Below are 25,325 nucleotides of genomic sequence, written 5' to 3' on the forward strand. Positions count from 1 at the left end.
CTATGGTAACACTCCGTATTGTCACACATGCTCAAATACCAGTTTAGCCGCTGCCAACGGCCTGAATACCAGATTAGCCACTGGCACGGCCCAAATAATAGTATCCCGATACCTCATGACGTAGTAAGCATATGAGACTTTAAATATAATAAATCTAAGGATGCCAAAATTTTCATATCTGACAAGACTTTCACAAATAGAGTCTCTTAATCCATTTTTCACAAAACCAATAATTTGGTATCCATAACCAGTGGCATTTAAACTCATTCGATAAAACAATATCATGTGTCTTAGAATGTGTATGGTTTTATAGTTGAGTTGAGTTTTGGTTTTAATTGGTTTGTAATGATTGTATTGTTGAATTATGAGAAAAAGTATGAAAAAATAATGAATAGTTGAAAGAAAGTAATGATTAATGTTTCGATACTTATACTTATTTTTTTTCTCAAAACCAATAATTTGATATCCATAACCAGTGGCATTTAAACTCATTCGATAAAACAATATCATGTGTCTTAATGTTTCGATACTTGATCCTTATTTTTTAAAAACACAAAAATCATTTCATGCTCGAATAAAATAGTTATTTTTCAACAACATAACATTTCGAATAACTTTCATGACATGCATGGAAATTTCATTTCATCATTTCACAGACAATAGAAATGAGTTCGGGTTACTTAGCTCTGTCCCCAAATAATCAACTCACAAAAGAAGATTCGGATCAGGAAAATGAACCTAAAATTGAAATATAAAGTCAACTACTAATTCAAATTTCTAATGCAACCTTATAGATCCTAAAAAATTCCTCGGAATAGGAAAAAGACTAAAATACCCCTTTTGCCAATAATGGGCCATGACTCGATCTAAACAACCTAAATATAATTTATCAAAATTCAGCACTTTTAAAAATCAATATTATGGTTTGAGACCCCAATTTTTAGGAAAAAAATAATGTTTTCTAATTAAAAGGCCTAAACCGTCTTAATCGATACCAATCACGTGCATTTCAGCATGTAAATTGTCTTTAAATTATATGTAAATGAAAACAGAAAACCTGAGGGTATGCTTCAGCTCTCCCGAGACAAAAAAAAACCCAACAATTTCCCTTTATTTCCAAAAATACGTTAAATAGTTATATTTCCAGAAAATTACTGAAAATAGGAAATTGAAATACGAGTTATTTGGTGCAAAAATCAATAAAAATGGAGATTGGAGCACGTCACGCAAGCCTCCCAAAGTTTGGGAGCCTATCGGGCCAACTTTGGGAGAGTGTTTATCTCCCCACGGGACTTGGATTTTTACGTTCTAGGTGTCTGTGGAAACTCAAACAACAAGGTACAGTTTAGAATCAAACGGAAATAAAAAAATATGGAGAAAACAGGTCGGAAAACTAGCTCGAAATCTTTTGTTCTTCATGTCCACTGCTAATTTTAGAATGCGATATTTTTCAAACGACTCGACCAAATTTGATTCTGTAAAATCCTACAGCATCGTATTGATCTAAGTAATGAAATTATACAGCAATTCCGATCAAATAACATAGCTACGATGATCTGCCATTAACGAGCATGCAAGCTTTCTCTCTCTGGAACTTGAAATCTCAGAAAAGAGACTTACTGAATAGAACAGAAATGATGCTCCTAGGGTCGTGCAACCAGTGCCTAACGAGCTACACCTCAGCTTCCGGAGCCACAGTGTTGCCTTCGTCTCTCTCCGTCTCCTCTCTGTCTCCTCTGTCTCTTCTTGTCCCCTCTGTTTCTGCTGCAGAATTGAGAGAATCGAATGACATCCTTAAAGCTAATGGCTGACCATTGAGAGCTGCCATTGAAGTCGGTCATTCATTTGCATTTCCTCCCCTTGCGTTACAACGTTAGAGGAGACCGAGTATGTATGTTCTCGAATTTTCTTTTGGCTAATTCACCCATTTGGTCCTTTAACTTTTCTTTCATACAGATTACTCCTTGTAAATTTAAATTTAAGGGACAACAGTTTCGGTTACTTCAATGATATTGGGTACTTGTCAATTTAGGTAGAGAGGTTGAGTGTCTGCAAATAGACTGCAAATAAAAATTAAACGGGGGTAAGTGGTGATAATGTAATTTATTGTGCTCCCTCAGGTTGATCCCAACTTCTTTTTCCAAAATGACGGCTGTGCATGGAACAAGTTTGGAAAGCTTTTTTTCCTTTTTCGGTGGTTTAACGGGGCGAGAGCCAAAAGAAATTAAAGTGTACAGAAGCAGGGCCAGGAAGCCTCAGACATATCCCCTAACAAGATAGGACCTAGATCGTTCGGAACCGAGTGGAAGAAATGAATGCCCAAACACTTAGCAACAACCTTCCGAGCAAGCCAATTAGCACAACAATTTCCCTTGTGATACGTACGAATGATTGTAACTTCCCAATCTCTGTCTAGCAAGCCCCTGATATCAAAGATTAGAGATCGAAAAAGTGGAAAGCTGTTTTTCATCCACTGGCTTCAATTTCCAATCTTTCTGTATGTTTCTTTGAGCAGAGTAAACAATTTAAAATGGATTTTGTAACTCCGGTGGCCAACGGAATTTTCAGTTTATATGATGCTGTTGCGTCGAGGATAAGCCTCGTAGTGGGTTCAGACAAAAGAGTTCGCTTGCTCGTTACTGTCCTTGGTGAACTGAGGGATGTAAAGGACGACCTGCGGAGACGGATTAAGAAAGCAGACTTGCAACGACTAACGTGCATGAGCCAAGTGAGAAGATGGATCCAGAGGCTGCAAGTCATAGAAGCTGAAGCTAGCTCAATCATTGAAGATCTGACAGAGAAAAGGTCGTGCTTTTGGTGCTGTACTGCTAAGTGCAAGTCAATCTATAAGAGGAGCATGAGGCTGCCTAAGAAGATACAGGAGGTTGATGGGCTGAAGAAGCGTGGAAGTTTTTAGAAAATTGTCTCCGAAGCCTTAGTCCCCATGGTTGAAGAGATTCCAAGTAAGCCGACTGTCGGTCTCAATCTGATGCTAGAAAAGGTGTTTCACTTTCTTGGGGAGGAAGGAGCAGGAATTATCGGAATATATGGAAGGGGTGGTGTAGGGAAGATGACTCTGCTGAAGAATATAAACAACGAGTTCTTAACCAAAACCTATGATTATGATGTTGTGATATGGATTTCAGTCTGTTGGAGATGGTTCAGGAGCTGATTTCAATAGTTTGTCTCTCTCTTAGGCAGTTAGGTGTTTCTTTGTTAGCAAAAAAGTAGCTTAGCTGTTTCTTTTCGATTTTATTCATGTAGTGGATGTACTTGGAGTTAATAAAGCCTTGGTGTTGTTTTTTAGTCAGACAAGATGGACGTATGTTGTAGTTCCTTGAGCAGTTATTGAAGTTTTTCCATTCCTCTCACTCTCTCTGTTCTATCTCAATTGTGTGCCTTGTGTGATTGTGTATGTGCCGGTGCTGCTTGCTCGAGTAGCTTTGCACTATCACAAGGTGATAGGATCTTGTGGTCGAAAAGATTCAACGGGCCACGAGGTGAGGCTTGGCATGTCTTCAGAAAGAACAGAGAGCCATGAGCAGAGACAGAGAGCTTCAAAAATATAAAGGGTATTGAGAAGGAAGAGGTTCTTGCTATTGTTAGATGATCTTTGGGAAGGACTTGATTTAGAGAGGATAGGAATTCCTGCCCCAAACAAGGGCAATCACTGCAAGGTCATCTTCGGATCTTGTTCGATGGATGAGTGCAGGGACATGGATGCTCAATGGAAACATAAAGTCGAGTTCTTGGAGGAGGAGGAATCGTGGCAACTCTTTTGCCAGAAGCTCAGGGCAGGGAGGGAGAAGGAGATTAAGGAGTCGAACTCCATTCATCTATGCTAAGACTATTATGAGGAAATGTGGAGGACTGCCTCTCGCATTGATCACCATCTGGAGGGCCATGTTGAACAAAGAAACCGAGGACGAGTGGAAGTATGCGATAGAAGTGTAGATAAGAGTCCTTCTGAGTTTCGTGTGATGGATGATATATGTGCTCTCTTGAGGTTCAGCTATGACAACTGGGAGAATGATACCGTGAGATATTGTTTCATGTACTGTTCACTGTTCCCCAGAAGATCATTCCATCGAGAAAGAGCAGCTCATACAGTATTAGATCAGGGAAGGCTTTCTGGGTAGCTTTCATGATACGAATTTACACAGGAGGGACAGGCCATCATCGGGTCTCTGAAGACTGTGTTTGCTTGAAAGTGGCGAGCAGAAGACCCAGGTGAAGATGCATGATGTGGTCCGAAGTTTCGCATTGTGGGTAGCTTCTGAATGTGGATCGAGTGACAGTTTTTTCTTGGTGGAGGCAAGCACAGGGCCCACAGAAGCCCCAAAAGTTGAACGCTGGCAACAGGCACAGAGGATTTCATTAGTCGATAACGGGATAACTTCTCTGTTGGAGGTTGGAGTACCCATCTGCCCAAGTCTTTGAACCTTGCTGCTTCAGGGGAACAGCGGGTTGAGCAAAATCTGGGATGAGATTTTCCGGGTTATGCCTGTCTTGAAAGTCCTGGACTTGTCATTCACAAGTATCAAGGAGATCCCAGCAAGCATCGGCCAGTTAGTTCAGATGCAACATCTTGATCTTTCAGGTACCAGTATAACAGAACTTCCCAAAGAACTCGGAAATTTGGTAAAACTAAGGCATCTTGATCTTCAACGAACTCGTTGTCTCTGGAAGATTCCACGCTAATCCTTACTAGGATTTTCTCAATTAGTGGTCTTGAATCTTTATAAAAGCTATGGAAGTTGGGAATCTCGAGATGGAGAAAATAAGGATGATGACATCCAGTTTGTGGACCTCGAAGGCTTGAGAGACCATGACACACTCGACATTACGATCGACAACCTTGGGACTCTGATGAAGCTCTCACGTTTTGGCAATTTATTGAATTGTATACAGTATCTGTACATTAAAGAGTGTGAGGGACTCCATCTATTGCAGCTTCCAGCAACTGAGATTAGTGGAGACTGGCTGAGAAGGCTCAGCATAAACAACTGTTATGACTTGAAGTACATGGAAATTGGGGATGGAATGACTGAGACGTGGCTCAATAGACTCGAGGTCCTTGTGTTGCATGGTCTCCCTAACATGATCACTGTTCGGAGAAACCCTGTGACAGATAGATCTCTGAGGAGCCTTCGATCCTTGAATATCTGGTAGTGCCATAGGCTGAAGAACATTTCCTGGATCTCGAACCTCCTGAGTCTTGAAGCAGTCTACTTGTTTTACTGCAGAGAAATAGAAGAAGTTATCAGTGAAGGAATAAATATTGCAGAAAGAGGCAAAGTCGCATTCCCGAGCCTCAGAACGTTGTCCATCAGAGACCTTCCGCAACTCGGGACTCTGATGACACATACATCGACTTTCCCATCCTTGGAGAGCGTAGCTGTCATTGACTGCCCGAGGTTAAAGAAGCTACTGATTGATGTCCCTGCAAACCGGAAATTGCCAACTGTTTATGGCACTAAAGAATGGTGGGATGAGTTGGAGTGGGAAGATGAAACTGCTACATCGTCTTTCCTCCCTCAGTTCATGTCAATTTGAATCCCTGGTGAGTGTAGCAGTTTAGCTGGGTGGGAAGTAAATAGACAAATAAGTTCATGGAATATTTATATCGATACGTCGCGTTTTTCAAGAATTAGTCCAATGACAATTGACTGCGATATTTGAAATGCACAAACATAAAAGTCTGATAAATAGCTAGGGCGATGGAATCATGATCAGAAGATCATCAAAATCTTACGATCTGTCTGCTAAACCAAAGATTCCATCAGAAAATATTCAAATTGATGGAGTTTTGCTAATTACGAAAACCATGGATACTTAAGCCGTAACTGTTCATTGCCAAAAACTCCAGGCACGTAATCTCTTAAAATCTCCTCATTCCATTGGAGTTGATAAACAGGGTGCGCATTCCACTGGATACAAATTTCCATTGGAATCCATGGAAAACCAGAAGTTTCTTCTTAACTCACTCTAACTAGTAGTGAGCAACATACATGATGGAAAGAACTTGAAATCGTGTACCATCTTTTAGATTTTCTTCGTCGTAATTTATGATCTTTTGGATAATCAAGTCCACTTGAACTCTGGCATAAGAAATTTACCCTACACCTTCGCTTTAATTTCCTGTAAACTGCAAACACACACTAATCAGCTGTTTTGAGCATGTCCCCGTGCATCTCATTACCATCACTTATCACTAACTTCAACCACTTAGACATAAGTAATGAAAACTGGCTTCTGCTTAGTAAGTGAACGAGCTTTTTTTTTATCCACATGTCATGTCTGACCACTCAGAAGATAAAGTTTAGCTATTAAGTTTTTGCAGCCACAGAAAGGAAATTGACTTTAAAATGGAACTTCTATTGCAAAGTACAGTCGGAACAATTCAATGCCCTCTTCTCCAATTGTCTCCAGCATGTTCCCATGGGTCACTCTCCTGATCAACCCTTCTTCCATGAACTGTAGGGCCCCATAATACCAAAAACTACAGTACTAATCACTGCAAATTCCCTCCCTGAAGACAAGTCCATGTGATCCTTCGGATCAATACGTCTCTCACCGAAGTAAACCTGACCCTGGAATGCCTCTCCGCCACTCGCTCTGCAATATCCCGAAACATTCACCAAACTCCTCCCTTTATAAATGTCCTCCCTCAGAATGCCATCTTCAACCACAGCAAAGCCTCATACACACTTCATTTACGAACTTTACTTTCTTCTCTCATAAAAAGAAATCCTGCCTTCAGGCTTCAGCATGGCCATTCGTGTTCCCGGAATTCTCCGCCGAGGTAAAGGGTCAGCATTGGTGTCCTCTGACGTCCCCAAAGGCCATTTTGCAGTCTATGTCGGGGAGAAGCAGATGAAGAGATACGTAGTGCCGATATCGTTCTTGGATCAGCCTTTGTTCCTGGAATTGTTGAGCAAGGCCGAGGAAGAGTTTGGGTTTAATCACCCCATGGGCGGTCTGACCATTCCTTGCAGAGAGGACACGTTCATTGCTGTAGCAACTCGTTTGAGAAACTTGTAAAACAAAATAAACGAGACCCATGACTAACAGCTCTTTAGGATGGTTTCCATGCCATTTTGCGCATTCTGATGAGTAGAACTGTAGGATAGCTCAGCACTCACTGGATTTTATAGTGAGCATTGTTTAGTGGCGAATTTTCCACTTCATGTTATGATCCGGAACTTTCTTTGTTTTTGCATTTTCCAAATGCGATGAATGAAGCGCTGATCAGCTAGCAAATTCTGGACATTTCCGAGTTATAGAAACCTTCTAAATGATGTAAATAAAATGTTATCAAAAGATTCCTATCGATATATATCCTCTTGCCACGAGAAATGAAAATATCATAGATGATCATGACCAATTCGTCGCACCAGCGGATAGATTCCATGATTTTTGGAGCCGTTAAAAGAGGCGAATAATCATCACTTTTGGATCTCTGAGGACGATTCCAACTTGCCACCATCAAAAGGATTGTAATAATCAGTTCTTCAAAGATCTTAATCGTTCGGATAAAAGCCCTCAGGAATGAAATTAGTTTCATATGCAGATCTGGCTCTTTAACGTTTCTCAAGTCCTTAAAAGAGGCAAATAGCATAGATGATCGTCACCAATTCGTCGCACCAGCGTATAGATTCCATGATCTTTGGAGTCATTAAAAGAGGCGAATAATTGTCACTTTTGGATCTCAGAGGACAATTCCAACTTGCCACCATCAAAGGGATTGTAATAATCAGTGCTTCAAAGATCTTAATCGTTCGGATAAAAGCCCTCGGGAATGAAATTAGTTTCATATGCAGATCTGGCTCTTTAACGTTTCTCGAGTCCTTAATTATTAACTCTGATTGCACACATAACTGCTGAATGAAGATTTCCGAGTTCAGTCGGCAGATGTTCAGCAACGCAATGTCTTGCTCATTGGTCATCTTTTATGGATCCCCGCATTCTTGTTCCATATCGTTATGTTGATCTGTTGGTAGATTGAGATATGGCGTAGATGTATCGAGCGGATTCTGTTGAAGAAAAATTGGGGACTGTGAGAAGACAAAATGTCCCACACCGGTTGAAAGGAAAATATGGGAAAAGTTTATAAAAGACAAAGTCCAGTAACCCATTGGCTTAAGCTTTTATGTTGCATATGGGCTCGAGTCCGAATTAGGTCCATTTCAGTTGAAAAATTTATCCAAATGGTATCAGAGCCCATAGTTATAATCCTGGGTATGTAGCGGGTCCGTGTGACCCGTAGGCTCGACTATAAGCGTAACGTGCGCCTCGAGTATGCACCCGTTGTGTCCGATGTCGGGACATCGAAGTGAGGGCGGGTGTGATTAAGTCGTGTGGTCCCGTCGATTGATTAAGGTCATGTGGCTCGTGTAAAACGATACGATACCACATGAGGGCGGGATGTCGGAGAAAAATTGGGGAGTGTGAGATGACAAAATGTTCCACACCGGTTGAAAGGAAAATATGAGAAAAGTTTATAAAAGACAAAGGCTCAATAACCCATTGTCTTAACCTTTTAGGTTGCATATGGGCTCGAGTCCGAATTAAGTCCATTTTATTTAAAAATTTATCCAACAAATTCCCCTAAGTGGGAGAGACTTCCTTTCTTTCGTTGTTGTTATAAGGGATATCTTCCTCTTAGTTTTGGTCAAAGCTTGACATATAGTTTTGCTTCGCAAAAACATCTGTGTTAACAGCGTAACATCAAATCAGGCGTGCCAACCTTTCAGGTAAATCGCTATTCTTAATCACGCTTTCAGCGTAATAGAAAACATCAATCAGACATATGATCCTAATCAATGGAACACCTCGAGGCAAACTTGCATTAACGTTAACGGAAATTAGGTGCCAACTGGCAAATAATATCACATCTTTAAGTTGCCATCTGTTGGCTCATGGACATGACAAGATTTGTCCTATCCACTTTGTCTCTTGAAAAGTCGGAAAGCAAGTCCATGTGATTTCCTCATAGTCTCTGCTCCTTAGTAGGCCCGAAGCTCCCTTGAGTTTCAAGGTAAATTACTAGCTCTTTTCTTTCACGATGTTGAGCATATGGAAAGAACCCGACGTAACATTTTTTGTAAAACTAAGACAAGATTTTCTGCTAGTATTAGTTACCCTCTAACGATTGGTAGCTTAGGATTCATATGATGAAATTAAGGTGAGTCCGCAGAACATATATCATGTACCTTTTCGAGTTACTGTCAGAGTTGGTGAATCGAACACGTAATGACTCTAGAGGAAGCATTGAGGCAAGAAAAGTGGTACCACATTCAGGTACCAAAGGTAAAGGAATAGTAAAATTGTAATGTTAAGGGGGACGAAAAAGGACAACATAATGAGAAAAATAATAAACTCGATAAAATACAATAGAAATTTTATAGCTTTCTCCAAATCCAAGAGGGTGCGCCACCCTAAATCCATCCCTGAACCACATTGCCCTCAAAGTGATCAAAGAAATCATTTTATGGTCCTCGACACAGTTATTACATAAAGGTAGGGCTATCAGAATCTTTCTTGGTCCTATCCCCAGATCTCCCAAGGACCATTCTCATTCACAGAACATGGGGCAGCCCCTTTATCTGACGTTGACTGTCCTGCCTTGCCCCTGCCTTCTGTAATTCATCCAATTTCTACTTTATATCCTTAGGTCTTATTAACTTCCTATACTAGCAAATTGGAAAAATCTCCCATGTAAATATGAGTATAACTGCAGATTAGGCTGCACGTTCCTCACATTAATTAATCTTTCCGGAGTAGCACTTGACATGGTATTAGAACAGGTCAAGCAGTGATAACGTCCTGTCTTTCTGCTCTTTATCTACTTTCTGAACTCTTACTCCAGCTAAAGTTTGCAATCGGCAAATACATGTTATATTTGCTTACCTTCTTCCTTTGAGCTTTTATTATATATGGAACTTCGTTGCAGAATTGGAAGGAGTCCATTTTTTCTTCACGGAACGTCAATGGACTTTATGAATTAACTGATAATCTGTGGAAGCTTAGATGTTAGCCCATCGAAAACCGACTGGTCTTGGATTTATTATTCCCGTGGGGAAGCTTGTCTGGTTACGAAAGTTACCTGCGACTGAAGAGAGAAACAGAAGCAGGCACAGAGAAAGAGCAAAAGACGGAATTGCTAGAGACTGTCTGCCTTTCTCCGCCATAGAACATGAACGAGTTGCAACTTATGATGATGGCAGTTGAGTGGTTCACATTTGAAGCACAGACACACATATCTTCTTCTTCTTATCGTTCTTGAGTTTTCAAAACACTATTAAACCGGGAAAATGATTTTACGAAGGGGGTGGGGATGGGGGAATGACAGGACCACGTAGGGGCGGATGCATTTATTATGGAGAACATTTGGTCACTTTTGGCAGTAGACATTATGCCGGTGAATGCAAATAAAAGATATTTCCACAAGTTGCATATATCGTATTAATGATCAGTCCACAACGTTTCTTACGGTCTATCGACAATCGAATTTGTAAGAATTAGCGAAAACCGAAAAAGGGCCGAATACGCCATGATGAGACATATCCCGCAAACTATATCAGATTGTCTGTGTACACCAGGAAGAACTCCCCCCCAGGATTTCCCAACAAGCGTTTGCTCGATGAGTCTCATGAACCATATATATCTTGGTCATCCTGATCAATCCACTGCACATATATATGCAGTTACGTATATGTTCGTCATGCTACCGGGTGATCTAACCGTAAAACCAGACATCAACGACTTCATCGATGCAGGTTATACGGAGTTATCGAGGGAAAGAAAAGACCATAGTAACCTGACCTGACATCCGAGGTCACATGGGCTAGTTTGGATGGGAATCTTTTTTGATGCAGAGATGGAACGTCTGTTTTGTTTGTATGGGAGCGGCATGCGTTCCCGAGAATCACAAGTCGAAAAGAGAGAGAGAGAGAGGGAGAGAGAGAGAGGCGCATAATTCCAAGAGATTCTTTCAGTTGTGTACTGAACAGTACAGTCTGAAAGTTGAATCGATCTACGGTCCGTGATTTCAGGTATAACTCAGATGGTTGATTAGGATTATTAATATTGTCTGTGTAGGGACAGAGATTAGGACAGTACGGAAACATTTTCCAAGAAAACGCATAGGTTGCAAGCCTAGTCTATGATATGTTAGACGTTAGGGTGGTCTCTCCTTTACCAGTATAAGACCCCCAATGAATATGCTTTTGAAATCAGGGAGCTGTGGGAGCAAGGGAGAAACCCTAAATCAATCTTAAGCCTAAATCGATGATTTCTTATTTTACAGATTCGTAAGGTTCGGTTAATATTAGTGCAGTTTCGTCGAGTCGTTACAAACAGCATATATTCTACTAGGACCCTCGATAGTCAATGAAGGCCTTAGCAAATGTTTCTGGATCATGAAATTAGGAGGGATATAATATCGGTAGAGTTATATATTAATTCTCCTCCTTAATTATTGAGTTGTTTCTCGTACTCACGAATTAATTGTATGCTTACACTTGCTTCCATTACATGACGAGAGTTTGCACGATTGTCATGTTGAGGTGCCTCGTATTTGATGACGAACTCAAAAACCCAAAGATCCAAAAACGGGAACGAAGAGGAGTAGATGAAGCTGACCTGTGCCGCGGCACATACATAGCATGGTTGCCGTGGCACAAGCAGTGTTGCCGCAATAACGGGAGGTTGGCAGCGCTATCTTGGGCGATTTCAGCTTTCTTTCTTGGCGTAATTTCTGTAATCAAAATGTTTTCTAAGGATATTTTAGGGTATTTTGAATATATTAGGAGGGTCAGGACGAGTCTTGTAAGACTACATATGGTTACGAGTGTGGATAATGTTGGGTTTACACTCTTAGAGTCTTCAATATTTCATAAGTGAAAAGACGTTGAAATTAAGAGAATTGTGAGACTTTTTTTCTGTTGGATCTTGTAAGGAGGCCGGAAAATACAAATGCGATTTTGAATTGTGATTTTCACTTTATCGATAAAGTAGAATCTCCCTACTTATCCATGAATGTTGCTCTCCATTTGAGAGTTTTACCATGTTACACCTTAGTATTCGTGTTCTTTCTTCTCAATTTAAATTTTTCGAATTGACACACTTCCCCAATACACCATCTAAAAAGCGATCGAGTGAGTATGAAGCAAATGTCTTGGTTTTAAATCCAGTCCTACATATAACTCAGCACACATGGTTTGCGTCCGGACACCGGACTGGACTATGACATGCACATGAGAAATCAACCATCATTTGTTGTTTTTTGGCCTGAAAAACCCCAATCGATAATATAATTGGACCTTGTGGGGGCAAAATTAACCCATCCTCCAATTGGCACATCAATATCAAGGACGCAAATTGATGAAGGATATTAATGGCGAAATTACTTGGGGAGGGCAAATTAAAATAGGGAAAGATCAGGAGGACAGAAAATTATTAGGGAAGGGCCAAGGTGTGGGGACATGTGGTCTCATCACTAGGAGGACCAACATGCATAGAGCAAGGGACGCCCCCCAATGGGTTTTGTCCACCATGTCCTTCTCCTCCCCCACACCACCACCCTAAAACAGGCTAAGGATGTCCTCCTCCAACCCCCCACCTCCCATGTGATCCCATAAATACGAGAAGTCATGCGGGGATCCTTCGATAACGTGCATAATACACTCACCCTAGCAATTAGCATCGACATATACCATCTTATCTTATCTTACTCCACGTACGATCAAGAAAAATGTACGATAAATTTATAGATGCAGGTAAAAACCAATCATGCATAGACTTTTTATTTCTGTATATATCATCGTATAATCAATTTGTCCTGACTGTTGAGATGCGACCAAATACGACACTTGTATCATACCATTATCGGATAATTTCTTGTTCCGTGAAGAATTTTATGTTATAATAGAATTAATTTTATAATAGAACTTCAGATAATGGATTTTTCCTCCTATATATACCCCAATACACAGCATTTCCTCCGCCACAAGTCTCTTCATACTCTCCCATTTGACTCCTATCACTCTCCTCTTCCTTAAGAAACTACTTACAAAGCTCTCTCAAAATACAAAGCTCTCTCAAGCTCAAGTGCTTCTCTCTCAATGGCCATCCTCAGGAAATCCAACAAGCTCTCTCAGGCAGCCCTCGTCAAGCAGATCCTCAAGCGATGCTCGAGCCTGGGGAAGAAGCACGGTGGTAGCTCATACGACGACGAGGACCAGGGCCTCCCCTTCGATGTCCCCAAGGGCCATTTCGCGGTTTACGTGGGGGAGAACCGGAGCAGGTACATCGTGCCGGTCTCCTTCCTGACTCACCCTGAGTTCCAGTACCTCCTCCAACAGGCCGAGGAGGAGTTTGGGTACGATCATGACATGGGCATCACGATCCCCTGCGAGGAAGTCGTTTTCCGGTCTCTAACTTCGATGCTACGATGAAATGGAGGCCGAGCATGGATTATTTGATTCGATGCGGGTTTTGCACGTACATAAAGGGAGAAGATGTGCCAAGATGAAGCAGAACATTATAGAGAGATGCTTCTCTTTTTTTGCATCTTCCCATGTTTGTGCTGCCCCTTGATCTTAATTTGTTGTCTAACCCCTTTTTTTTTTTTTGTGGGATGTCTTTTTTTTCCATGACTTGGACCCCTTTTAGGGTTTTCATGTACCCCCAATGATGTAATGAATGACAACTGATTGATCCCAATTCCAGGAACGTTAGTCTTGGTGAGGATTTGTATAAAATTTGATGGATTTTCTCCTAACCTTACGATTTATGCAATTTATTTGTCTAGGTAATTCAGTGCAAAATTCACCCGCACGTCATTCATATGAACTCGTAGGAAGATCATCTTATAATGACAGAAACAATACAGTGGCATGAGAAATGCACATTCTAACTGTGAAAAACTGCCATCTATCAACGAAAACTTAGCTACGGTTTAAATGAATGATCAACTGTAATGTCTTTGGATCTGTTTTGAATATATCCATGTTTGATTCTAGTCGCAAACAAGTTCTTCCATTGTTGCTTCCCGACATCGAGGATCAGGAAGGCATGAGATCGGAATCGCATGCACCCAGTTTTGCAAGTGAGGAGTTCATTTCATGTTCATGAATTGAAACGGTTCCTCTTGCGTCCTCTTTGTTTCAGCCACAAGTCCTCTGCCACTCTCTGCAACTCTCTTGCAACTTGGCAATGCACACAACAGCAATTAATATCTGCCAATTAATTGTGCGAACAAATCCGTTGATTTGTAGAGATAATTTTATCACGGTCCATGAACTAGGCCGTCTGTGAACCCATCGGAGCCGTTGGATCAATGCGGCGCCCATGAATCTGAGCGGTTCGTGACACGTTATTGTTCGTAATGTTCGGCAGCCGACCACTGGCCGATCGGGGTCCCATGGCACATGATTTTTGGAACGGTGCGGTGGAGAGAGATGTATTCTGATACCCTACGCAATTCCAAAAATGTGAAGACAAATCCTGAGGCTTAATTTAAAGACCACATAGGCGCTGGGATGAAAGAGGGAGAAAGAGAAGAGTTGGAAAGGGGAAGGGAGAGGGGTACGTCTCTGTACCTTCATTTGTTTTATTTATTTAATGCCTTGTCAGATTGTGATAATGGTACGGTACGACAGGCTCGTCTCTGCCCAACCTAATTTAACTGCCCCTTAACCACTCACTCGCCTAAGGAAAAATAAAAATAAAAATCTGTTTTTTTGTTATGAAATAAAAGTAGTAACAAGAGTAGGTATTATGCCCACGCATTGCAGCGGATCTAAAAACTGCCTATAATTAGATATATGTATTGTCAAGAAATATTATTTCTTACACCCGCTTAAATATTAACTAGTCAATTGCACGGGCCAGTCATTGAGTAAATTTTGAATACAAATAAATCTTTCTATTTTTTAAAATTAAATTAGCTATAAGATCGGTGCATAATCTATTCATGCATTAATGAATGGATAAAATAAAATTGTGGTTCAAATGGAAAATTCAAACTTATTAATACATGATACTCAAAGGGATATGGGAAACCATGAGCTAAAGGATCGTTCGAGAGGTCTCTCGTACAGCCACGCCTAAGTGTGTCAGAAAATGAACTAAGTATATTTATTCAACTATGAAAAAATTGTAAAAAGATATTTGTTTTGTAAAAATTTGAATATTTATTCAAGAGAGGTTATTAAGAGAATTCATTTGTCATAATTGCAATATAGAAATTACCTAGAAAGTTTTTATTTTCTAAAAAAGCTTAATATGTAATCTATTTTTAATATAATAATTCAATATTATAATTTCATTTAAAACTAAAATAATAAATTTTAGAGAATTAAAAAAATAACACGTCTTGTTAGTTAATTTCATAATAAAAGATATTATTAGAAAACCCTCATAAAAGGAGAATTTATTTATCAAATATTTTTCATTGATTAGGCTATGACATTGTTTTTAAATATACTTTTAGTATGACAAAACTATTTGAGAAAAAATAAAGATATCTAAAAACTTTTCCTTTCGTTACTCTTTTCTAATATCATAAACTTTTAACCCAAAAATATTGATGCTTTACAACATGTGGCAAATATATATATATATATATCTATATATGTGTGTGTGAATAAATATACTCAATGCTTCTATCATATGAGTAAATTTTATTTTGCACAAGGGCAAACTACCTATTATCGAAATAGAAATCATTAAAAAATGAAAAAAAAAGTGCCTTTTCAATCAAATAAAAAGCCCTAAAGCTGATGTATTGGTATTGGGTAGAAAATGATCAAACTGATCAATGCATGAATCGTTAAATTAGATAAAATTTGAAAATATGTTAAAATTTTAAATTTTATAAAATAATCTATATATGTAACAATAAGGGGATAAAATTAGAAATTAATTTGAAAAAAGAAATTATGAAGTCAAAATTCATTTATGCAAGAAACTTAAAAGGGATGGGCCGTCATGAGCTACGAGTGCGTAGGCAACCTACTCTGAAGTCCTTCGTTGAACGAATTGACTCATCTTATGAGAGCAATTTGAATTGATATATATATATATATATATATATATATTCTTGAAATTTATGGATATCATGATCCATTTCTTCCAATTAAATTTTTAATTCTTAATTACTGTGTTGTTCCTTTGAAAATGATATTCAATTACCAATTGAAAAAAATTCTTCACCTCCATGAAATTATTTTGGCTTATTTGCGAAAGGTTAATAAAAAAGTATCACGAAATCTCTTGATTCGAAGCAATGCTTCACCTTCGCAATTAGATTGCTGGTGGTCCTAAATTCACACTTCTTAATAAAATTAGGTGAAAGAGTTTAATTTTTTAAAATTATTAGATTAATTTATCCTTGGTTTACATTTAAGAAGGTGAGTATAAAGACACTCGACCACAAGCCAAGGATGTAGTCTAAAATCCTATATGACAAGCTCTCATCGAATGAATAGGGGTCTCTCATTGCACAAGTCCAGGAAGCCAAAATTAAATACCTATAATAGATGATGAAAAGATCTTAAGATAATGTGAGTTTTCATGAGTTCATGAATAATAAACTCCCAAGAGTAAGAAAATTTTTTCCACTGGCAACCTAAATTTTGAAAAAACAAAGTTCCACATATCCTAGTTTGTATTTTTAACATTTTCGATATGAAATTTCTTCTATTTTTTCTAGACAAAAGTTGAGGCAAACTTTTTTGGAAGTAATTGATCTGACCATAATGACTTGATTGTTTGTACCGATGGGCCGACCGGATAACATGCGATCTTGTTTGGGTCGGATTTAAAATAGTAACATAAGGGTCAAAAACGAGAACTAAAAGAAATAAAGCAATCGCGAGGGTAGTGATTGGACCATAAATATCAGATCATTTTATTGAAGCGGCTAATCCCATGCATAGAGTATGAACATTAGGTTGCACAAATTGCATAGTATCATAAATGGCTACCCCAACCGATGCAATTTATAAAGCACAGGCTGAAACTGGTGAAATCAAGGGGCATTGCTTGAATGCTACTGCGGATACATGTGAAGAAATGTCCAGACAGGTCAATCGAATTACGTTGTTACCTCGTTTGGATCGAATTTAAAAACACTGAAAAGATTCAACATAAAAGAAAGTGAAAACTTTAAGAATTGGAATTAAAAAAACAAAAGCCGTGAGGAAGCTCGCCATTGTTCCCAAAACAGGACCAGAAATCACATATTTTTTAAGATTTAATAATAAATAATCTGACCGAATTGATAGTTTTCATGCATGATTATAATCTAGAAATGTGGCTTAGCAAATAGTTCGGGTTGACAATTAAGAAAATAAGAAAAAGAATAATAATCTCACTATCATGTTGCCTCCGTAACCTCCTCAACAATCGTCCCACAGATGCTTTTTAAGTTGTCCACTCTGTGAATGAAAAATGAAATACCAAATTTAATCTTCAAATTTGCACATAGAAGCTAAAGTAATTTCGTCTATATCTTATATTTTTATAACTTCTTATTATTTAAGGATATTTTTCTTGTTATTATTCAAGCTTATTGTTAAAATACTAACAATTTATTTACTCCATTATAAATATGGCCAATTTTTTTTTAAAAAAATTAAAGTTAACATCCCAATCACCTCACATGACACAATTCTCCATCGCATTAAATTGACTTAAAACGAAAAAGAAAAAAACCCTATCCCCCACCACTTTCCTTTTATATTTGTGGCAAAAAATAATAATAACGAAAAAAAAATTATGAGGGTCCCACATGGCTTTATTCTACAAGAGTTCTAGCACATTAAAAGATTATCCAATATCCTCAATTTATTGATTTGATTTCACATGATGTTTCAACTGGATTTCAAATTTAAATCTTGTGTAGTGGATGAAGTATGTTCACATAAATTACAATTTGTTAATTGTATCACATTTTTTCGTAAAAAAATGTTTGCCCATTAAACAATTTATGGACGAATCTCATATCTTTGGACTCTAAACGAGCGACAATCAAGACCGATGGTTATGAAAGATAAGGACTCATATTTTCTCATGTCACCGTCAGCTTTCAAGATGTGTCATGTAATTTTAGTTTATGTATTCTTGAGAACGAGGACGAGCTGATCAAAGCATAAGCATCTTCATCGATGCCAGAGCTCAGCCTCCTTACAAGTTAGAGCTCACGCTAGTGAATGATCCCGATCTTGCCCTCGTGCGACTAAACTTCACCGCTGCCTCATGTTGCCTCAACAACCACTTTTTTGCTGCTCACAGCCGGTCTCATATTGTTGTCATGACGATCGGAGTTACTCCTAATGCGATGGCAAGGCTGGCCTCGGTCGACATCTACCTTCGGGCAATTGAACAACATCTTATTCCCATCGGTTCTTCATCCATTGAAACTCCAAGGGCCGGGCGGCGCCATGGCGGGCCGGTTCATGCTGATCCATTGGACTGGGCCACATTGGCGAACTCATATAATTGGTCCACACAACTGAGCCCAGGCCCAGGTTCATGCCCATTTGTTATCCAATTCCAGACATCATGTTTATCTTCCAGTTCAATATTACGAAAATGCCACTGGATATGGACGATCGGCCGTTCTCGTCTCTCCGTCGTTCTTCATCCCCACTGCAACTTCGCGGTTCGAGCTTTCAAGCTCACGGAATCGAGTCCTCTGCCTCAACCCCGAGGAACGCAAAGTTGAAGACAAGCTCTCGAGGAGCTCCCGCCTTCCGAAGCAATGCCGCTCTCGCTTCTCTTCCACCACCACGCACCTCTTCCTCCGCCGCTCGCCCGGCCAATCGCCGCCGCTCAACTTGGCTCGGCGTGTCCTCCGGGTATCGTCGGACCATTCCCTCCGCCTCTCCCGCAGGCAGGTGTAGCGGTGACGCGGAGAGCGAGAACAGTGAGGTGCATGGCGAACCCGAGGAGGGTGAAGATGGTGGCGAAGCAGATTAGGCGCGAGCTCTCCGATATGCTGCTCACGGATAAGGTGTTGCAGTACGCGATACTGCCTGAAGCCGCCCTCGGAGCGGACCGTTATCTCTCTTCACTCACTACTATCAGCGACGTCGAGGTTTCAGCTGATTTACAGGTTCTCATCAGTCTTGCTGGAACTAAGTTACCTCTTTACCGGTCAAATGTGCAGTTGATATGGTGAAAGATGCTACAAAACTTCCATATCCTAGGCGTAGTTCACTAATGTACAGTGATAGGAGATCGAATTGTTGAGCTATCTCAATGAAAACATGTAAAAGGGTTTGCTTTCTGTTTGCTAGCAACTCAAATTATGGTATTGTGAGAATTGGATTAGTTAGATGTGCTTGACATTGAATGTGAGTGAGGCAATGACTGGTGCAGATATAAGATGTACTAAGGTGAAACTGGTTTTGTTTTAACTCACCTAGATGATGTCTCACTTGCTTTATACTGTAGGTGGTTAAAGTATACGTGTCTGTTTTCGGTGATGAAAGAGGTCGGGAAGTTGCGATCGCTGGGTTGAAGTCAAAAGCTAAGTACGTGCGCAGTGAATTGGGCAGGCGTATGAAGTTACGGTTGACTCCGGAAGTACGCTTCATAGAAGATGAGTCTTTAGAGAGGGGAAGCAGGGTATTATTTACTCGCCTTCTTTGCATGATCATTTGCTATACATTTTTTCCGGTTCTTTTCACAATGCAGATCTCTTTGTTGAGCCTTCAGAAGCTCCGTCTACTCCACATTGATTTTTTCATTGAGGTTAAAACAAATCAGTTCAAGCATCCATAAGTTACCTTCCTGGTTGCTTATATAGCCCAGCTAGGAGCTTGTTTCATACTTCTCATACACATCCCAAATGTTTGGGCATATTAATAGTTCTTTCAGTTGTTGGTGAAGTTGATCCTGCTAGATTATTTATATGTGCTTTAGTCATCATATGTACTAAATAAGATAATCAATGTTCCTCTGTTTTAACATGGTTTCCTCTCGGCTGATATAGGTCTCTCTTCCGTAAGTAACTACTGAGTTTGCAAATTATAGATAATTGACAAATTAACGTGATTTAGCTGTTCTTTAGAACTGAGATGCCGTAAAGGGTTAGACCCTTTTCAATCAAGGGTCAAAACTATACATCTGATCTCATTGGTTCGCCAATTTTGGTTGATTTTTATATGCTTTTCTGAATCTTTACAGGTGATTGCTATATTAGATAGGATAAAGGCTGAGAAAAAGATGGAAGAAGATGAGGATGATGAACAAGTTAGACCATCAGATGGATCTCAAGATAATCAAGATTGGGAAGGTGATGACCCTGATGAAGGCATCATATATGTTGACTAAAAACCTCCCATGGTTTATTCATGATTAGAGTCATGGGGCCTGCACATGCATTTCCTAATTGAAAGGTTAGTTGTACGCCCTCTCTTTATTCTGGCTGTTGCAAGAACCAGAACTCTCTAAATGGTGATATTAATATCGGGAAACTATTCATAAATATTGGCTAGGTCCTTTCTATGGGCCTTGTGCTAATCATCTTTGACGAAATAATTGCATGGCTTCCTCTGTTTTTGAAATGGTCTAGACTGGGTTTCTGCTTTGTACTTCTAGGCTATTTTGAAAAATTAATTTATTATCACAAGAAATGTTCACGTACTTATTCAAATTTAAGTGTAGTATGCAATCCATGAGCTGCTTCATGAGGAGTGGGTGCTGTCCTTATGAGAATTATAACATGGAGGCATCTAGATTTCAAATGAATTCGATCAAGTTCCCGTTCTCCAAGTAATGCTAGTCTCAACAACAAACCGTAAAAGGGAAGGTTGGTAATTTTCATGCAGGTCTGGCAAGCCCATCTCAAGAGCGGTTACAACCGTTTAGAGTTTCATCATGCTGTTCCTCCGGCTTACTTTGTGCAAGATATTTCACAAGCAGGGCATGAAAAGTCTCATCATGCACACTAACCTTGGGACACGGATATCGGATGATGGACCTAAATTGCATGTTGCTAGGCGGAATGGAAATGTTACTTTTGAGTCTGTAAATTATTTCAAAACCCATGAATGTGTGTAGAAGTGTACAACTTTGATGGTGTCTATGCATGGCCTTCTTTCCTTGCTACCACAAAAGGATGTTAAGCAGCTTTATTAGCATATGGGAAGGGAAAATATCGACTGAAATGCATTTGTGAAGTCGAATTACAAGACCAATTGAGGTTCATTTTGGTACAATGGAATATATTAATGCATATTTTTCCTTTCAATTCTATAGCATTCCCCTGATATTGTAGGGTCTAAATCATACATAGATATTATAATTGGCATGCTGAAGAACAAAAGGAGGCTGGCCCTTTCATGCTTGGTTTAAAATAATTGGAGAATTGACATTGAATTTATAATTGGCATGCTGAAGAAGAAAAGGAAGCTGCCACTGTCATGCTTTTTCTAACATAGTCGTAGAATTGAAGATGAATTGTTACGGGGCACACACCTCGACGATTGTTGGTCGGATATTCTATAAACCATGTGCATCAAGAGCATGCCTAGCACCATCCAACATTGAAGTTATGCCGTCACCTTCTATAGTTAATGTTAATCTAGTCCTGACGTTCTGAAAACGTGAGCTCCAATTGTGCTGGTTTTTTATTTTGTCATGAGGTATCGACTTCTCTTATGGGGTGCCTCGTATATTAAAAATTACGGGATCCAAAAATCTCATTCAGGGCCGAACAATCAATTTACGGACAAATATCAAATCGTGTCTTCGCCCCGGCCCTGCTTATAGAGGAACAATTTAGAGTATTGCCTGCGTTTAGATGCTAGCAGTCAGAGGTTATGTGTCTTCCACTGGATTCAGGGAAACTTCAACTTGTATTTTACGATTGATGGAATGATTTAAGAACCGATGGTAAAGCCTACCAAAATTTGCCAACAATTTTGTTCAGCAACAAAAGCAGAATCCCCGACAGGATCGCCGGTGAAAGACGATAACTGTAAGGCCAGTAACTATGCCGAGCAAAAGGAGCAAGTGAGAGCCTCTATATCCTCTTGATGTCCTCTCCAGCGGTGCATTATTGGAAGCCTAACTCAAACTAACCGATCGACAATTATCAGCAGTTCCCGGGTTCAGTGGTGTGCCTTTGCTTCTGCTTTCCTTTGCGACTTCGCCTGGGCCTGTAAAGAAGAAAGAAACAATAGAGAGGTGATGAGAACTTGAAGTTACCATGTCCAGTCGAAGGAAACTACGAGTTCCCCATTGTCTATGGCAACTTAGATTGTAAAGTTAAATATCATCAATTAGAACAAATTTTCTCACTGATTGATCATTGTGGGGAATGATCATACGGTTTTCTTTCTCAGCAGAGGGAAACGTCTACGAGCACGTGAAAGAACACGAAGAAGGATACGCTATGATGGCATTGAAAGACCAGTAGAATGATTAGGCCATCCTCGTCCTAGTCTCGGCAGGCAATCAGGAAACTAGCGCTTAACACTTCCTCGCCCAAGCAGATTCGAAAAGACTAATTAGATCGAGAAATCCTCTTTTTCACCAGATACACATATCTCCGGTTTTGTCCCACAAAATGATACATCTGATCCTCGTATAGCCCTCCACCAATGCAGATAATCGGAGCAATAACCCGAATCGAATCCGCAATTTTCCCCAATCTGGACACTGACTCTGAACCGAACGCTCACTGATTTCGCATTAAAATCCAAGAAAAGATTCACAATGAAAGACCATCCCTAATTCGAAAACAACTGACCCATCAAGGAGCAAATCTTTCACCTTGAGATACTTGAGCTTGATGCTCCCGTAAACGAGTCCGACCGAGAAAGCGGAAGCACGGGCAACCTGTCACCGACAAATCCAAAACGACCCAATTCCATTTCATCAACATCAATTTCGGTTAAGACAAATCATAGGAATCACAACATATACTATACAGCTAAAGGTTTCATTTTTTTTTCCCGGCCATAATAGCATTACGCAGAAGAACAGAAATTGGCACCGGAAGAGAGAAGAAGACGAATGATCTGATCAATGATTACCAGAGCGAGAGTGCTCTTGCCGGAGTACGGTCCAGGAGGCGGCGCCATTGCAGCAGTCCTCCTTCCTTCGTGGGCTGAGACCTCGGGGAACAGAACGGAAGGAAGGGGTGGCGATGGATTAGTTGCGCCCTTGCAGGCCAAGGGGCAGTTCAAAATGATTCCATGAGGTAGAGCGTATGGTAGTAAGCGCGGTCAGCCCGATGGAGACCGCTCGATCGGATTCGTATCCCGGAGCGAGATCCTCGTATTTTTCGACGTATCACAGCAGGTAGTCGTTAGTTGTTACAGATCGAGTTGACGCCTACATCGCCCGGTGGATCCATTAACACTATGATTGGCTCGAGTTTCATAGTATGTATATCCGGCTAGAACGTAAGTCGGGCTTGACTCGAGTAGTTTCCCTCATTTTCCCGGTTTTTAGCCTAAGCAACTCGGATAAGTTGTTATGGAGGTCGCTAAAACTCCTCGGTTCGCTCTCAATGAGTTTGCATCTCTAGCGTTATGTCATGTGTCACGCGTCGACTCAAATCCTTAATTGCCGTGACAGAGTCGCATAAAAAGGACGTAACACTAACATGTTGTCAACGCTCGGAAGGGACCATTAGGTTCCGCACCCTAGAAGTTTTTTGAAGATCAAACTCAAAAACGCATTAATTGTTGAATACTTTTCCAAATCATTCCCTTTTCATGATTTCTCATTTTCAGATTTATAATGGAAGTTTCGGGGAGGGCTGATCGAGAAAAGCTACAAATAGTGTGGCCTTAAATGGAGGCGATGACTCAGTACGCTTTTTGACTGCATTGACCCCTAAGCGGCCAAATATCCAAAAGAATTCTATGCACCCCCGCATATAAACGCATTGAACACCGATAAAGAAAGTATGGTACAGTAACGTGACGAATACTTTCACCAGTTAAACAAAAAGTTATGAGTTTGATATATATATATATATATATATATCGAGACTATCTATACTATTTTATTAGCTATTAAAAATTTTTATTTTATCCTATTATTATTAAAGTTATGAGTTTTCCTTATAATTGAAAAAGTATTGGATATATATTAACTTATAAGGAAGAATTATTTAAAAGAAAAAAATAATTATGTAATGACTTGAATTTTTAAAATTAGGAAATTTTGAATTTTATTCTCATAAGTAAAATTTCTCATTTCTTTAATGAAAGAAATATCTAAATTTGACCGATCATTTAGGGCATTATCACGTACCCTAGATAAGAATTACAAATCCTACATATTTTTTACATAGAAATATCACTATAAATGTTTTATGGAGTAATAATAAGCATATTAATTGTTTATCAACGTCACACGGAATTCGTAATATAAATATAAATCGGTGCAGTATCATTTATAATTTTAGTACAGTTTTAAGTATGATATTCGGTCGAGGTAGCATCGATGGCATGAAACCGATCAAATAAATGGGAATCCTTTTTATAAAATGGGAAGGATATATGAGATTCCAACTTTTATGATGGTCGACCTTTGCCAACTTGTGCTGTTTTGAGTTATATCCTCTCCTCCTGGTCTCTCGCTTTGTAGTCCTTGTATCCGTCACCCACTTCTCTTGGCCCTTCTCGACCTAACTCTCACTTTCACCATTAAAAACCCACCACCATTTCAAATGGTTCTCCCAAAGCTTTTATGGATTCCAAGTGACTCATTCCAAAGCCGTCGTGTAGCAGTCCAGTCTCACAAGAATGTGATACCCAAACTTTCCTATAAAAATCACAATTTTAGAATCTTTAAATATAAGAATGTGATACGCACCATTAGATTGAATAGGAAGTTTACCTAGGAAACACCGACCTAAAAACGGTTTTGTGTAATAATTGATGAGCATCAATTCCCAACACTGTTTACAGTCACAACCCAATTGAGCTATGCAACGATGCCAAATTTTCACAGGACGGAACTTTATATAATGGCCACTCGATATATATGGACGTGGCTAATTTCATAAAAGGTAGTACGTTTGGCCAGCCTTGACCGTGGGCTACCACAACATTCGGTTCAGGTCGCCCAGACGTCTCGGGAGCTAATCGTATAACCCTAATGACCCACATACACCTCAGTCGTAGAAAAACCATGACCTGATCCTACTAATAGGATCCTAAAACTTGTAACTGTATGTGTTATCCTGGCGCACAATTGAAGGCTAATGGCCAACAATAAATTAGTCCATTCCATTTCTCAAACTGAGTAATATAACACCAGAAATAGCAGAATTGTAACATTTCCGT

The 25,325-nt window shown here is 39.7% G+C and overlaps 4 protein-coding genes and 1 pseudogene across 5 annotated transcripts; 4 read left to right on the forward strand and 1 right to left on the reverse strand.

Moving 5' to 3' along the window:
* The first annotated feature begins 2,254 nt into the window (after positions 1 to 2,254).
* On the forward strand, positions 2,255 to 5,573 carry LOC116204170 (annotated as a pseudogene).
* Positions 5,574 to 6,433: 860 nt separating this feature from the next.
* LOC116203458 (auxin-responsive protein SAUR21-like) lies at positions 6,434 to 7,270 on the forward strand. Its single transcript, XM_031535190.1, has one exon. The coding sequence runs from the start codon at positions 6,772 to 6,774 to the stop codon at positions 7,042 to 7,044; it is 273 nt and encodes a 90-aa protein (XP_031391050.1). The 5' UTR covers positions 6,434 to 6,771; the 3' UTR covers positions 7,045 to 7,270.
* A 5,725-nt stretch (positions 7,271 to 12,995) lies between these two features.
* LOC116202565 (auxin-responsive protein SAUR50-like) lies at positions 12,996 to 13,786 on the forward strand. Its single transcript, XM_031534160.1, has one exon. It carries the CDS (start codon positions 13,128 to 13,130, stop codon positions 13,458 to 13,460), a length of 333 nt encoding a protein of 110 aa, XP_031390020.1. The 5' UTR covers positions 12,996 to 13,127; the 3' UTR covers positions 13,461 to 13,786.
* A 4,833-nt stretch (positions 13,787 to 18,619) lies between these two features.
* LOC116203673 (probable ribosome-binding factor A, chloroplastic) lies at positions 18,620 to 21,253 on the forward strand. Its single transcript, XM_031535531.1, has 4 exons — positions 18,620 to 19,126; positions 19,468 to 19,641; positions 20,203 to 20,414; positions 20,847 to 21,253. The coding sequence occupies exons 1-3, from the start codon at positions 18,773 to 18,775 to the stop codon at positions 20,347 to 20,349; spliced, it is 675 nt and encodes a 224-aa protein (XP_031391391.1). The 5' UTR covers positions 18,620 to 18,772; the 3' UTR covers positions 20,350 to 20,414; positions 20,847 to 21,253.
* Positions 21,254 to 21,856: 603 nt separating this feature from the next.
* On the reverse strand, positions 21,857 to 23,537 carry LOC116203674. Of its 2 annotated transcripts, none has more exons than XM_031535532.1 (3): positions 23,058 to 23,537; positions 22,772 to 22,860; positions 21,857 to 22,178 (listed from the first exon to the last, which is right to left on the reverse strand). In XM_031535532.1, exons 1-3 carry the CDS (start codon positions 23,103 to 23,105, stop codon positions 22,115 to 22,117), a joined length of 201 nt encoding a protein of 66 aa, XP_031391392.1. In that variant the 5' UTR covers positions 23,106 to 23,537; the 3' UTR covers positions 21,857 to 22,114. The 2 variants fall into 2 exon arrangements, with proteins under 2 accessions (XP_031391392.1, XP_031391393.1); XM_031535533.1 differs by having other exon boundaries at positions 22,795 to 22,860; positions 23,058 to 23,534.
* Positions 23,538 to 25,325: the final 1,788 nt, after the last annotated feature.

This window comes from Punica granatum, chromosome 4 (assembly GCF_007655135.1).
Source record: "Punica granatum isolate Tunisia-2019 chromosome 4, ASM765513v2, whole genome shotgun sequence".
NCBI lineage: Eukaryota > Viridiplantae > Streptophyta > Magnoliopsida > Myrtales > Lythraceae > Punica > Punica granatum.